This window comes from Ceratotherium simum, chromosome 20 (genome assembly GCF_057802395.1).
Source record: "Ceratotherium simum simum isolate JZ-2026a chromosome 20, ASM5780239v1, whole genome shotgun sequence".
NCBI lineage: Eukaryota > Metazoa > Chordata > Mammalia > Perissodactyla > Rhinocerotidae > Ceratotherium > Ceratotherium simum.
Window position 1 is genome coordinate 37,340,277 of NC_141919.1, and position 16,624 is coordinate 37,356,900.

At 45.0% G+C, this 16,624-nt stretch overlaps 1 protein-coding gene across 1 annotated transcript in view; it reads left to right on the top strand.

Annotated features, from left to right (window-relative positions):
- Positions 1 to 14,017: 14,017 nt before the first annotated feature.
- Positions 14,018 to 16,624, top strand: part of SH3GL2 (SH3 domain containing GRB2 like 2, endophilin A1) — a 212,764-nt gene continuing 210,157 nt past the window's right edge. Inside the window, exon 1 of the mRNA XM_087444654.1 lies at positions 14,018 to 14,275. Within this exon, the coding sequence (XP_087300780.1) occupies positions 14,231 to 14,275 (45 nt within the window). The 5' untranslated portion in view covers positions 14,018 to 14,230. The remainder of the gene's footprint in view (positions 14,276 to 16,624) is intronic.

Sequence of the window (16,624 nt, forward strand, 5' to 3'; positions counted from 1 at the left end):
GATACCACTATATATCTACCAGAACGACTAGTCAAAAAGATGAATAATACCAAGTTCTAGTGAGGATGTGAAACAAAAGGAACTGGTCAAACATTGCTGGTGAAAGTACAAATTGGTGCAACCCTTTTGTAAAACTATTCGCCATTATATAATAAAATAGAACATACACTGTCCTGTGACTGAGCAATTCTATTCCTGGGTAAATACCCAATAGGTGTGCTTGCAAATGTGTGCCAAGATTGTTGCATACAAGAATGTTCTCAGCGGCATTATTCACAATAGTCCAAAACTGAAAGCAGCCTAAACATTTAATCATCAACTGAAAAAAAGAAAAAGAAATTCCTATAGGAGAATCTGCTATAACAGGAGCCAGGGTACTTGAATGGGTAAAAGAATGAGTCTGAGAATGGTTCATCCTCTGGTGTAGACAAGCATGGGTGAGGAAAATTGATTCAAGATGGAGAGGATGGATTAGTCCACATGAGCAACTGTTTGCTTTTCACAAAAGCCTATCTTATCTTTAAGAAGTGCCATTTAGTGAAAATCCCCTAAAGGACGTGTGATCCTCCCCAACTTGACCTACTTCCGAATCTAGACTTGGCCATGCAGGACCACTAGAAAGCTTCATTCTTGTACTTCATCAGTTTAGACCCTGAAAGAATTTCCTTTTCCAAGGAGCATTTAGTGCTCTTCTCTCTCCAGGAAGATAAGCCTATGTCCTGGCACATTGTTCTGGGGCAGGAGAAGCAGAGCTGGTGGAAGAAGGGTCCTCAGAGTCACCCAGAGCTGGGTTTCAATTCCTGCTCCACCTCTCACCAAATTGTAACCATGGACAAAATTACTTGATCTGTCCAAATTTCAATGTCTTTATCCATAAAATGGGGGTAAGAATCCATACAACATATAGTTACACGAGGACTAAACGAGTCACATCTATAAACTGTCCTTCACAGAAAGATGCTCAAATGGTAGCTGTTAGTATTTTATGTCGACTGATTCTTACCAGCTTCCATTTTAGAATGTGTGCCTTGACCTTGACACAGACCTTGTCCTCCCTCCCCACTGACTACACTAAGAACCCCAAGAATGAGTTAAGTGGTTCAAACCAAGCCATACTGGACCAGAGATGTTGGGTTCATCCCTAGCTGAGCTGATCAGGGAAGGCATTTGTGTGTCACCTGAATACAGGCTGATTTCCATGGACACAAGCTGGAGGGGGAAGGGAGGAAAGACCAGAGCAGGGAGGACCCCCGGGCAAAGAGAATGAGATGAACCTCTGGACTCTTTTGAAAACTGGACTGTGATGGTGGGGACAGAATTACTATCGTGTAAATGTTTATAGCCTCCCTGTACCTTGCTAGCCATAGGAGATTTTCTTTGTCTGCTTTTTTCCGTCCTCTTTAAGGAGCTTCTGTTTGTGCTAGCTCAGTTCCCAGGTCTCAATGTTGTAGAATCAGGCAATGTGCACAGAAACACAAAGTGGATGCTGGGAAAGACAAAGGAACAGGGGCAGACGGAAAAGAACAGTGAAAGAAGACAGCCGGATGGGTGTTGAAGAGGGTTTTATTTGGAGTTGAGAATCAGAGAAGGGAAGGAGTTTTGGGCAAGCAACTGATGATGACTTCTGAGAACATTGTAAGTGGCAGAGGTAATCAATAACCACAGAATGGCAAATCCAGGCTCTGGAACCAGTTGTGCATCCTTCACCACAGTCCATTTTAGAACTTTTTCACTACCTCAAAATGAAACCCCACTGTCTTTAGCCACCAACCCCAATTCTTCTGTCCCCCAGCCCAAGGTAACCACTGATCTATTTTCTTTCTTTATAGATTTGCCTATTGTAGACATTTTATTTTATTTAGAGATTTATTTTTTTATTTTTTTAAACTTTATTTATTTATTTATTATTATTATATTTTTTTCCCCCTAAAGCCCCAGTAGATAGTTGTAGGTCATAGCTGCACATCCTTCTAGTCGCTGTATGTGGGACGCCACCTAAGCATGGCCAGAGAAGCGGTGCGACGGTGCGCGCCAGGGATCGGAACCCAGGCCGCCAGGAGCGGAGCGCGTGCACTTAACCGCTAAGCCACGGGGCCGGCCCTAGACATTTTATATAAATGGAATTATACAATATGTAGTCCTTTGTGACAGGCTTATCTTATTTAGCATAATATTTTCAAGGTTCATCCATATTGTAGTGTGTATCAGTACTTCATTTCTTTTGTTGCCAAATAATGTTACATTGTATGTCTATACCACATTTTATTTATCCACTCATCAGTTGATAGACATTTGGATTGTTTCCATTTTTGGCTATTTTGAATGATATTGGTATGAACATTCACGTATGAGTTAGTGTGCACATATGTGTTCATTTCTTTTGAGTTTATACCTAGGAGTGGAGATGCTGGGCCATATGCTAACTCTGTGCGTAACTATTTTAGGAACTGCCAGACTGTTTTCCGAACTGGCTGCACCATTTTATATTCCCACCAGCAATGTATGAGGGTTTCAATTTCTCCACAACCTCACCGACACTTACTATTGTCTATTTTTTTTATTATTGCCATCCTAGTGGGTGTGAGGCATTATCTCATTGTGGTTTTGATTTGCATTTCCTTGATGGCTAATTGCCTGAATTTCTATTTAATTAAGATACTTTTTGGATGTAAAATTACTGAATTAAGGGTACAACTTTTAAGTTGATATGTAGTGCCAAACTACTTTTCATTAATAGTACCAATTTTACTCTGCCTACAAGTATATAGAATATTCATTTCATAATATCTTCATCAAAATAAATATTATATTTAAAATCTTTGCAAATTTAGTGAAATTGAAATTTATTTTAACCCCATTTCTTATGATACTGGGTTTTTTCATACACATAATAATTATTTATATAACTCAGTGAGCCTATATTCTTTGTACTTTTTCCTATTGAGTCTTAGTTTTTGTTTTTGAAATTGTTCTTAAAATGGCTAACGTTCATCTTGAATAGTCTATGTTAGATAAGAAAAGTTTTTGAGTGAATTATTGCTATAAAATATTTTGAGAAAAATAAATATTTCAGAGTCTTTGCAAAAACCAACCAGAGCAACCATTTTCCAAGCATTAAAAGAGATTTAGAATAATTTTTTTTTTAAAGATTTTATTTATTTATTTTTTCCCCCCAAAGCCCCAGTAGATAGTTGCATGTCACAGCTGCACATCCTTCCAGTTGCTGTATGTGGGACGCGGCCTCAGCATGGCCGGAGAAGCGGTGCCTTGGTGCTCCTCCGGGATCCGAACCCGGGCCTCCAGCGGCGGAGCGCACGCACTTAACCGCTAAGCCACGGGGCCGGCCCCTAGAACAATTTTAAAGTTCATATTTTGTTGTTTACAGAATGCAAAATGTTAGACAAATGGAAATTAAATGAGAGGGAACACTTTGATTACATGAGACATATCAATGCTTCTCCCTGAATGTAATTGAAAATTTGATTATAGTTTATGTTCAATGAAATGGAGGAAATTAGAAGTGGTAATTATTTTGGGGTTGATCCTTTCATTTAGCTTCTTAAGCACTTTAATTGCACTTATGGAACTAACTAGAGCTTTTTAAATTTCCCAGTGTATATCTCTCAATGTTTACTTGTATTTAAAAGAATTTCATGATAAAATCTAGGTCTGAGCCCTCTATTCCTGTTTGGCTAGCAAAATTCTTAAACAGAAATCGCTGAAGTGCAACGCACGCACACCCTCAGGCTAACAGTGCTTCCAGAAGACTGAGTGTGAGAGGTGAGCTGGTGGATACTGAATCACCAGCTCCATCTCTCTCCCCTATTGGTTAGTGCTTAAAGGTCAGAATTGCTCATAAAATAACTGGATTACAAATATCTCCAGTTTTTCTTTAGGAAGATCTGTGAGCCCAAAAGGACTTACCTGAAACTACAGAGTAGTTCTGAGTTTATAGTCTTCTGAATTTAAGTTCTCTTTTTCCAGGTCTAATGAGTCTCCCTTCCTACTCAGAGTTGGTTGTTTTATATGGCTAAAGCCAGAGGGAGCACAGAAGAATGTGGGATGGATGATGTATTATGTTCTGATCTTTAAACTGTATCTTTAAATAGCTAGATATGGATCCAAGAAATAGGAGGAAACTATTACTTTTAAAGGTGTGAGATACGGAATGGGGAAGAAAGGTCCCAGAAAATATCCTGAGTTAACGTATGTGAACATCACTGGTTTGGGGACACACTGTGTGAAGGAAGTAATTTACATCTTTGTGAATTTTCCTCTGCCACTGGCATTAAATAAGGAAATCTGCCAAGTGTCCCTGTGTTCCTGGTTGGGGAGGTGATTTAAGAATGTCGAGGAATGAGAAGTGTTCTCAACAGGAGTCCTGAGTTGGGGCCCTGTTATGGGTTGAGTTGTGTCCCCGCAAAAAGATCTGTGGAAGTCCTAACCCACCAGTACCACAGAATGTTACCTTATTTGGAAATAGGTCCATTGCAGACATAATTAGCTAAATTAAGATGAGGTCAACTGGAATAGAATGGACCCTTCATCCAATATGACTGGTGTCTTTATAAGAGCAAAATTTAGACACAGATACACATAGACTGTAGAACACCACGGAAAGACAGAGGAGGAGATTGAAGTGAAGAATCTAGAAGCCAAGGAACACCAAAGATTGCCGGCCACCACTAGAAGCCAGGTGAGAGGCACAGAACAGATTCTCCCTCACAGCCCTCAGAAGGAACCAACCCTGTGGACACCTTGAGTTCGGATTCCTAGCCTGCAGAACTGTGAGAGAATGAATTTCTGTTGTTTCAAGCCACCTGGTTTTTGTGGTAATTTGTTACAGCAGCCCTAGCAAACTGACACAGGCCCCAAATCTCCAGCTAAACTGCTTAATACTTTCGTCTAAATGGGCTTCTATGAGGAAAAGCTTTTATGTTTTGCTGCCTGAGTCTTTCTGCCTTAGGGGAATTCCCAAGACTTCTCTTCTCTCAGCACTGCCAATGCTGCTCTTAAACTTGAGCATGCATCAGAATGACCTGGAGGGCTTGTTAAATCAGATTGCAGGGCCCCACCCCAGAGCTGTTCATCCAGCAGGTCAGGGGTACGGTGTCAATTATTTGTTAATCTAACAAATTGCCAAGCGATGCTGACGCTGCTGGTCTGGGGACCACATTTCAAGCACTACAGGATCAGACACTTGGGGAAGATTTATGGTGCAAAAGTAACAAAGTCAGTCTTAGAGGGAGTCCTGAAAGGGTGAGGGCTTTGCATCATGTGCAGATAAGCCTTAAATTATATTTTCATAAATGGGTCTCAACCACTCTGCCCTTCCCCCATGCCGTAGCACCTGAAAGTCTTGAACTATCTTATTGGTTACAGGTTCTTTTCCCTTCTTCATTCTGAATTTGGAAGTTTTTTTCTTGTACATCTGGGCTTGGACTTGAATATCTCCCTATTGTTCTATCTTGAGCTTCCCTGAGTGATGAGATTTGAGATCTTATTGAAAGTTAATTTCAGGTTCCTTGTCCCACCTCCCCCATGAAGCCTGTTCACCATGACTCCTCCCTGCCTTGGGTTCATAACACATTTTCCATATTACTTATTAGGTGCTTGCTCATACATTCACCAATGGAACCAGTTTCATGTGGTGGTCACTAAGCGACCTTCTTGTTGATTGTGTTTAGCTAGACATAGGAAACTAGGCCATCATTGTTCTTCAGAAACACTTTAAATATCTTTTTTTTTTTATAATTTTATTTATTTATTTTTACCCCTCAAAGCCCCAGTAGATAGTTGTGTGTCATAGCTGCACATCCTTCCAGTTGCTGTATGTGGGACGCGGCCTCAGCACGGCTGGAGAAGCGGTGCGTTGGTGTGCACCCGGGATCCGAACCCGGGCCGCCAGCAGGGGAGCGCAAGCACTTAACCGCTAAGCCACGGGGCCGGCCCTCACTTTAAATATCTTTTAAGTCTTACTAAATTTCCCAAAGTTTCTCCACCCACTCATTCATTCATTCATTTGTTCATTCATGAAATGCCCTGTGAGCACCTGCTGTATGCCAGGCTCTCAGTACTGTGCTGGGCATGCAATGGGGAACAAACTCCAACAGTGCAGGCCCTCATGGAGTTTGCAGAGTAGTGAGGGCAGGGAGGAGAGAGACATAAAAAATCACATTAATACATGCAAAATCACAACTGTGACAAGTACATCAAAGGAGAACAGGCCTAAAGGATTAGAAGGGTGAGATTTGGCCCTGTGTGTGGGGGTGTCAGGGAAGACTTTTGACTGATATCTGAAGTATGTGCAGAGAGTTAGCCAGCTGTAAAGCAGAAAACAACTATTTCAGGCAGAGAACAGTGCATGCAAAGACCTGGTCAGAGGGAGGAGCATACCGGGGACTGATTTTTGAGTGCAGAGAGTAAGGGCATCAGGTGCGTGAGGGGTGCTGGGTGCCCGAGGCTGGAGAAGTGGGGAAGACGCCAGATGGTGTAAGTCCCTCAATGCCATGTGTACTCAGTCTCAGTAGTTAGGGGCCATTGGGCTTCTTCCTTGCTTCCACTGGCTGCTCTCCCACCTGTCACCACAAACCCACCCCTCATCATTCAGGCTTCGTCCCTCCACACCTTCTCACCACTATTCCGTCTCAGGGAAGTCAGTCCTCCCCCTTTATCCGGTGACCTCTCCATTTGGCCTTTCTTCCCTTCCCGCTTGCATCGTCCACTGACTGGGCTCCGTGAGCTTTTGTCTCCCTATGACTCATGTCTGCCATTTAACTGGCTCCTTCCTTTTGTTCATGAACCTGCCCAGATCTCCCAGCTTACAAAAAAAGCTAAGCAGGGGCTGGCCTGGTGGCACAAGGGGTTAAGTGCGCGCGCTCCGCTTCTGCAGCCCGGGGTTCGCAGGTTCGGATCCCGGGCGTACACCGATGCACCACTTGTCAAGCCATTCTGTGGCAGCATCCCGTATAAAGTGGAGGAAGATGGGCACGGATGTTAGCCCAGGGCCAGTCTTCCTCAGCAAAAAAGAGGATTGGCATTGGATGTTGGCTCAGGGCTGATCTTCCTCACACACACACACAAAAAAAGCTAATCAGATCCCTTCGTATCTCTTGACCTACTGACCGATTCTATCTTCATCTCAAGACTTCTCATGAAGTGGGGGTCGGGGGGGCAATGGGGACATCTGTCTTTGCTCCTCCCACTTCCTCTCCTCCACTGACTCCTCAGTCAATTCTGCCTTGACAGAGAAAAGACTTTCCTCACTGTTACATGTGATCGTGGGACTTATGCTTGCCGGCTGGGATGGGCTTACCCTCCCCCCTGTAATAATCTTCAAAGTTAAGGGCAGCTTAAGAATTACTCTCAAAATTCTCCAATTCAACTCAACAGTATTCACAGAAAACTAAAAATATTTTCAAGACCTTTGTTCTAAGGAACTCCCTACTTGGCAAACTTCCTGTGACTGGACCTTGAAAAAAAATTGGTATTCTTGAGAAGGTGGTGTTTTAATGTTAACTTAAATGTTTTAAAATAGTGCTTTATTTTGTCTTGAAGTTAGCTTTACATATGTGGGCCAGAGAACATACAAGATGTATACATTTAATAAAACCACCAATAATTTTTTAAAAGGCAGAAAAAAGAGTCCTAAACAATCAAAGATAAATGATTTATTTTTTTTTCATATATAAAGCTGATGCTGACAGAATGTTAGAAAGTTGTACTCTGTGTTCTTAGTATTTTTGACAGGCTTTTGCTGAACTAAATTATCTCTCCATTCTCACCTGGACTTTTCTGTAATCAAGAGAACGCAAGCCTGAGATGACATGGTAGAATGCGGACTGTGACTAAGGAACAGCTTTTCTCTGCATGGTTAACGAGCTACTAAAATAGTAACAGAACTTGGCCCCTTTAACACAACGCTTTAACAGGCTAACTAGCCAGATCCTATGTTCAGAGTTAACAACATGCCTTCAGAATCTCTAATGATAATGTCCACCTAGGAATAGAATAAATGAGCCAGTGGTAAAGATGCCCTAACAATTTACACTTAATGAAAGTTGTTCTCATTCCAGAAGTGGGCACTGCTGTCTCAGCTTCGCATTTATTTACCAGCATTCAGCTGCCAATTCCCAGGGGCTGGGGAGGTTCAGGCCCTGGCAGCCTGACACATACTAATCAAATAAACAAAAGGTTTAGATTTTTAAATCAGAATGTCAATGTCTTACAGGGAGAATTGACACTTGCTAAAGGACTATACTCCTTGTCACTCAATCTGTCCACCCTCGTCTGCGAAGGAAGCCTAATGCAGTGCTTAGCAGGAACTGTAGTTGCCTAAATTGCTGTATTTGAGTTGCTAGATCCAAACAAGAAATGGAACTGAGATGAGAATATTATTGCAGGGGTTGGGAATGGGGGGAGATATATCACGTAGAATGTGTTCATTGCAAGTAACAGAAAGCAACATTGGCTGACTGAACAAAGGGGAATTTATGGCAAGGTCATCAGGGACTCTCAAATTGACAGGAAGCTGGAGATCCAGGCTTGGATATGGTGAGGGAGCAGCAGTGAGGACCACTGAGCAGTCTGCTCAGATGGAGAGAAGTTAAGTTAGCCCCAGGCTTTCTGGCCTTCTGCTGGATCCAGCTTTTAAAATTTCATCAGCCTTGTAAAATTTCAATTGTCCTCTATCTAGTGAGTGTTTACATTATCTGCTAAGAATTGTATAAATAAAGCTAAGATGCTGCACTCAAAGAGTTAAGAATCTAATACTATATATCAATATCTCTAATACATGTTAGACCACATTCACAGCAGAGGTACACCATCAGGGCTTTGGGGGTCCACAAATGAAGAGAGGACATGGGGTTAGAAAGGACAGGGAAGAATTCGGAGGAAAGGCACTAGAGATGGGCATTGGAGATGGCGGGATTTTGCTAGGGAAGTTGGAAGCATTTCAAACTGGCATGTAAATAACGAAAGGGGCCCAGATATAAGCGCCTAATGTGAGTCACTCACTTGGTTAAGTGTCCTCCTTCTACTCCCCTTCCCTCTTCCCCTCCCTCTCATTCTCCCCCCTACCCCCCATGCCCCTTGATTGAGTTAATAGAGTTTAGTTAAATGAAGAGGAAGTTTTTACAGGGAGAGACCCCTGTGCTTTGGAGGGAGGAGGGCTATGTGGGACAGGAGGAAAGGTGAGGTGGGGAGAGAAAGACCCATAAATTCCCCCTTCAAGAGACAAAAAAGTGTGCTTCTCTGTGTATCTGTTGGAGGGTGGGTGGTAGGTGACAGACTTGGAAGAAAGGAAATGAAAGTGGCCTTTCTCTTGATTTCCCATCTCTAGGAAAGGGCTTGGGAGCCCTGCCCATGCAAAGTGGGGGCCCAGTGCTACTGGCAGCATCCAAAGGCACAAAATCTTATGTTGAGTGCTATTCACACCAGAATGACTGTCTGGGTCCTGCACATCCCATGCGTTACTACAAGGCTGTCTAGGGAAGGCTGGTGAACATCAGACCCAATGTGATGAGCATACTGCATCAGTGGCGGTGATAAATTGTTCCATCTTTCATTCATTCATTCCAATCTGTATTTATTAACACTGACTGGAGGCTCTGCCCTAAATTGAGGCTTAGAGGCTGGAGGAGAAAAAGTAACGATGAATAAGTCACTTCTTTTCATTGCTTCTGTTTTCTCATCTCTAAAATAACAAGTTGGGATTTAATGCTTTTGCTTTGCTATGTTTCTTGTGCTTAACGAGCTTACACAGAGAGTCAGTTTGCTCTTGTGTGGGCCCGAGGAGCAGTGTCGGGCTGAAGGGCAGAAAGATGAGAGCTGATGCTTGTCTTCTGCCTCCTTGGAATGAGAGGCCCTCTGAAAGCACCAGGGATGTAGCAGCTCTGTGCAAACTAGAGGTCTGGTATTTGCCAGAAGCTTTGGCATAATGCAAGGAGAAATAGTGCATGACTGATGTGATGGAATTATTGCTGACGATGAATTTCCTGTCCAATTAGTGAGGTGAGGCTGTGTGGGGGCTTCACTTAATTGGAACGTTCCTGAGCAGACATAGGTTTATTTACCATTTTGCATTGATTTGATCTCAGGAGATGAGAGGACAGCATGTTGAATTACAACAACCTTTTATTAAACAAAGTTCTTTCTCATTGACCTTTGGTTCCCCTTTCCCTACATCATGCTTCTGCATTTCTCCATAGAGCCTGTGCTGCAGCTTCTGGGCAACCACAGAGTCACTCATGTTTGAAATTTTTTCAACGTCTGGTGCATTTGTCCCCTTATGCTCAAGTCATGATGAATGTCTCTAAGAAGGGTTTCCCGAATTGCTAGCCTGGAAACTCCTTGGGGTTCAAGGTCCAGTCCACGTGGGATCTCCCCTTACCACCTCCCAACACATCCTATCAGGAGGCCTGCTGGTAGAAGGAGCCCAGCAAATCTCTTTCAAAACATCTCACAGGTCTTTACAGGTGTAAACTGTGGCTGCAGTAGAAATACTGGATTTACATGAAATCCAGGGGATATCTGGGGGAGTTAACTATGGTTTCAAAAGGATTTAAAGTCCTTTCTCTCAAGGTAGTTCCTGTGAAGTATAGCAGAATGAGCATCCTAAGTTGGTGGATGAAGAACCAGGGAAAGAGATTTTTGTTAAATTTGGGGTTCAGTTAAGTATTCACAGTTCTGAGGAGACTCTTCAGGTCCCCACTTCACACCTTTCACAGTTGAGACCAGAGCTCATGAATCCCAGGCCCTTCCACTCTGTAGATTAACTGCTGTCTCTCAGCAGCTTCAACCAAGGCCCATCCTTCTGTGAAAATGTTCCGTTGTTCAGATCAGGGACCAGGTGGGAAAAACTACCTATAAAATACTTTTTCTATTATACAAGTAATGGGAAAACATTTTAAAAATCAGGAGAATAGAGAAAAAATTTCACTCTTAATAGCTCTACTCTAGCCCAGTGGTTCTCAAAGTGTGGTCCCCAGAGCAGAGCATTAGCATCCCCTGGGAACTTGTTAGAAATGCACATTATCAGGCCCCACCCTGACATAGTGAATTGGAAACAGGATGTGGCCCAGCAATTGGTGCTTTCACAAGTCCTCCAGGTGTTTCTGATGCACGCTAAGGTTTGAGAACTGCTCTAGCAGCACAACCATTATTAGCATTTAATGGTAATCTTTTCATGAGTACGTGTGTGTGTGTGTGTGTGTCTGTGTGTGTGTATGCAGGCTTCACCAAACTGTCCGAGTACAAGAGCAGCATTGTACACTGTTCAAGCACTGTAACACTGATACTGACCCTAGGTTCATTAGGCTCTCTGTGTAATAGAAATTGACAAGAGGCACATCCAAAGTCCCAGACAGGTTTTATTAGGGCTTATGCTCAAGCACGATGGAGACAGCACAGAAGAGGCTCTCTGGCTGGCTCCTGGAAGGGAGCCGTCCTGAGTTTTTTATGGGCTGAGGGGAGCAGACTGGTGGCAGGATTCTCCGCCTCCAGACGCGTTCTGCTTCCCTCTTCCTGGTGGTGTGGCTGTGCGTACCCCATAGGGGTTGTGGTCCCTGCACCTGCCCAGTAGGTCTATCACGGCGGTGTTGCTCACTACCGCCGACCCGGAAAGGTCTTATAGTGGTTATCTAGAGGCTTTGTGCGCATGTGGGAGTCGGTGTCGACCGCTTTGGGGGGAAGTTTGCGGTTGGAACGTTGCTTGTCTTGACTTCGAAAATAGCTGGGTTGGGAGGTGCTGAACATGATGGTTAAGGGACAGGGGCAGAATCCCATCCCTATTCTGTCTCAAAACTAATCCCCAAATCTCTCTAGCCTAGAGCCTCACCTACTCGTGCAGTGAGTCTTGCATAGTTTCCTAGTGTCAAGAATCTGGGAATCACTGTGGTGGGCCTTATAGATGTGAGTAAATGTGCCCCAGGCATACCACCTCATGAGGCCTTTAACGCCTTGTCCTGGAGTCGTGGATCAGCAGCCCCAGCTATCTATCGGCAGGACTTTTGTCTTTCCCTGTCTGATGTTTCTCTGAGACACAGATTGGCCCTTGCTCTGACATTTCTTTAGAATGCCTTATGGATCACTAGAGCTTACTGTTCACCCTCTCTAGCTGTAAGAGGTCAGGGTATGGTCAATGCACGGAGCCACCATTCCCTCTGACCCTCAGGCCTGGGGACTGAGTCTGCCCAGTGCTTCAGTGAGGATGCACAAAAGAGAAGACACGTCCCCAAACTCCAGTAAGGCTTTTTGTAGGAAAAAAACAGGCCACTTCATGGACATCTAATGACAAACAATAAAATACATGTGGGCCATGGCAGGAACTGGAAAATCTCCCTTTATCTTCTAAGAAACAGAAAAGCATTTTCTTTATGTGCCTCACTCAGGATAGACTAGTTTTGCCACAGTCACAACCCCAGATTTAGTGAATTAAAATTACTCAGGTTTATTTCTCACTCATGCTAAACGTCTGTTAAACATTAGGTGGGGACTTTGCCCCACTTCGTCCTGACTCTGGATTCTAGTTGACAGACCACAACTATCTAGAACATTGTTGCAGAGGGAAAAGAGAGCTTTACAGCATCTCAAACCAACAATTAAATTCTTTGCCAAGAAATGACAGTCACTTTCGTTCCTAACCCAGTGGTTAAAACTTGTCACAGTGCCCCACTTAACCACAAGGGGTTTGAAAGGTTCAGTTCTACCGTGATCTGGAAGGTACATGAACATCTGTGGTGGCTATCACTTGGAGATTTGCTCCTTTTGTCTGCTTTTCTCTGCATAGGGGGTCATGGGTCCATGTGCTTTCACTGCTCCATTACCCACCACTACCTGCTTGACTCTGCCTTTATGTCTCTCAGTTCACATCATCAACAAGGACTAGGACTGGGAGATCAGCCGATGGACAGGTCTCCTTGTATCAGAGGTTCACCCTGGGCCCAAGCAGCCTGGCCACAATGTGGGGCTGGGGTCTGTGGTTCCTCCCAGGCAGCAGGGGTGTGGAGGAAGCTGCCATTCTGCCGCGCGGTTTCCTTATTCATCCTTGGCAGTGCCTCTCATCTTGGCTTCTGTCACTCTGGTTTCTCCTTCTTATATCTTTGGTCCCTATGTGGGGACAGTGTTCAAGTTCTTTTCCACGTGCTCCTCCGTCCAAGAAAGACCAGAGGAAGTGGCTCATTTCCAGAACACAGGCGACATGCTCTGCTCCCAATTCACCTAATTCCATCAGAATTTCCTTAGTTCAGCCATATATACTTTGTTACATATGTTGTATTTGTACAATTTAGTGTCATGCTTTCTTCACATTACATAATGCTTATTTTAGACTGAAAATCCTAAATCTGCTATCATAAGTGAACACCAAGTTCATATTCGGACTTTTCCATTTCTGTAAACAGAGGATTAAATGCTAGTACTGTCGTAATATCCCACTTCAATTCTATTTACCTGACCGGCTTCAAGGTTTTAAAAATATCTTTTCTTCTTCTTAAGTCGTTAAATTGTATCAGCCCAAAGGAAAAAAAAAGGGAGAGAGAAAGCGTCGGTGGCTTCCCCCGACGTTAAGTAGGCTTAAGGGATATTGAAACCAGGGCAGAGCAATGTTTTCTGTGACCAATCAAGCGGGGGCAAGGCAGAGAAGGAGCAATGACTTATTCATTACCCCAGATAGAGCGCCACTCCTCCTTTACAGGCTGCAGGGAGGCCGGGCTCAAAGGGCAGGCGGGCCGGCTGCAGGCAGCGCCGCTGCGGCTACCTGGAAGCCGAGCGAGTCACCTGCGTCGCGCCGGTGCCTGGGCTGCCAAGCTGCAGCGACCGGTCCGCAGTCCGCGGGGGCACGAACGACACTCGGGGCGGGACAGCGCCCTCGGCCGTCTTAACCAGGCAGCCGGCCCGGGGGGTGGGGGTGGGGGTGTCGCAGAGCTAGTCCGCGCGGCGGGCGCCGGCGCCCAGGTAGCGCGTGCCGCAGCACCTGCCCCGCCAACCCCGCGCCCGGGGCGGGGCTTCCCGCGTCCCCTTTAAGAGGCCGCCTCACCCGCCCCTGACGTCAGGGTGTCTCTCCGCACGAGCCCGCGTCCCGCGCCGCTCCGCGCCCCCGCGCCCACAGCCCCGGCGGCGGCACGACGAGCGGCGGCCCCGGGAGCGCGCCGCCCCGCCCCGCCCGGCCCGGCCCGCCGCCGCCTCCTGCCCGCAGCCGCAGCCGCCCGCGCGCCTTCCCTCCCTCACCATGTCGGTGGCCGGGCTCAAGAAGCAATTCCACAAAGCCACTCAGGTAAGGCGCGTGACAGGTGCGCCGCGGGGCGGTCCGGGGAGGAGCTGCGAGGGGCGCGCTGGGCGCTTGCAGCCGGCGGGGAGCCGGGGACCCCGGCCCGCGCCCAACACGCCCCGGCCGCGCCCCGCATCGCCCGCCCGCCGCCGCGGCCCGGGGCATCCCGGGGCTGGGAGCCTGCCCTCCGTCCCCGCCGCCGGCTCGGTGCGGCGCTGCGGGCGCCCGCAGGTCCCGGCGTCCCGCCTCGGCGCCCCGCGCGCCGCCCCCGCACCGCCCAGCGCGGGCGCCACGGGGAGGGGACCGCGGCGCGCAGATGCCCGGGCGGCGCGGCGGGAGATTATGTAAAGTCGCCGCTTCTCCGGTGACCTTGCGGTGTCGGTGCGCCCGGCTGTCCCGGGATGTGCTGGCACGAGGGTGGCCCGCACTGGGGGTGGCTGCGGAGATGCCCGCGGTCTGCGCGCTTCCCCTGTGGTCTCTGGATCCCTCTTTCCACCGCATCCTGTGGCTCCAGAGGAATGGGAATGGGGCGTCCTCCTGGGAAGCACATGCATTAACTTTTCCTTGGAGAAGTCGGTGCTGAAACTCCTCTGAGGCCAACGCTTGACCAGCGCTTAAAAAATGTCCCGTTGGTTTTGCAGCCGTAACGTAACCAAATTGTTGAAGACTTAAAATCATCATATATTTTAATGTGTTATTTTTAGTGAGCCTTTTACTGCTTGATGTGTCCATCTTTCTCTATTGGGTTAATAAGCTGCGATTATAATAAAACTTAATTCAGATTCTAATAATTTAAATCTCATTGGGCTTGGTTGAAGAACTTTATCTAGGGACACATAAGTGAATACTTATAATGTGACCTATTTCTTATGTAATGAGTATGGTTACTATTTTTTTATCCTTCTGAAACAGTTCTAGTTTAAGGGATCTTTACCTAAAGACTTTGTTGATTTCTTTAAATATTTATCATAATTTAGCCTTAAATATTTTTTCATAGATTAGCCTTAATTAATACTGAGCTTTCTTATAATTTCTCAGAAGTGGTAAGGTTTTTCCCAGGCTACCACAATAGCAGTTCTGTTATAAACCACATCCAGAAAATGTGGTGTTACAGAATCTTGGTTAAGTTAGGGTGACAGATGCAGCATGAAATTCATCTTGTGTGTCCCTACATGCCATCTCCCTCACCACAGACTTGCCTTTATAGAATCAATTATATCTGTCAGTTTGGGAAATCAAGAAAACTAAGACGATTTCAGTTAAAAAATGCCTGTTAATATAATTATTTTTGCTTTTCAGATTGGATCTTTCTAAGACTTCTCTGCCAGAAGTGTTTGTACATATAAGTGCATTTTTGGTGTAATTTGGAAGGCCTCTAATGACTTGATACTTCAAATTCTGTCAGGTTTACAGAACCAGCGTATGTGCTGCCCGTAAATTCTCAGGCAGGACTTCTATCTTTTTTTTATTTCGGATACTTTTCACTTCTCTAAAGTAGACCTCAGCACTGAATTTAATACCACCACATCCTTCTTTCACTTTGATTCTGACGACTTCCTTTGCAAATCTTGGTGCCGTAAGAGGTGTTTAGGAACCTAATTGGAATGGGCAAGGCTAAAGCTTGACCCACCTCTGTGTCTATGACTTTGAGCAAGTTACTTAACTTTTGAATCTGTCTTTGCTAAAATGAGAAGAATATCCATTTCTTAGAATTGATGTGAGGATAAATGAGTTTGTAGAACATACATGAAAAGTGGTCAATAAATGGTGTTAACGTTAAGGATAGTTTTATTAGTATAAAATACTCTTCCTTGTGTTAGTAATAATGAGACAGGAAGAAATTATAGAAGCTAGAATTTTAGCTTTGCTATCTTACTAAATCCAGGTGCAGAATTACTACGTCATTTTCTTCTTTTTACTGAAAAGCCTTTTATTTTCAAGGTAAACTAATACTCAATCTGTTCTTATCCATAACTTAATATAGCACAATCTTAGAAAGCCCAAGGCAGAGGTTATTCTGCCTGTGCATGTATGAGTATTTTGAAGGGCGTGTAAAGCCAGTGCTACTGTTTGCATGTGACAGAGATTTAGGGGAAAAAGCCGTGTCTTACTTTTTAAGCCATTTTTCCCATATACCTCCATGAACCTGATCTTATCTGCAGAGGAAGCTTTAGACCTGGAATTATTTTCTTTTGAGAATGGATATGCTAGATTAGATAGCCTGTGTTTATAAGTGGAAGGCCTCTCCTCAAGCAAACATTTCTCTTGTCTCTATGAAATTGAGTTTTTTGCTTATATTAGTGAGGGGTGATATTTATATTAATAAAGCAGTATACCTTTAGTGTTTACCCACTG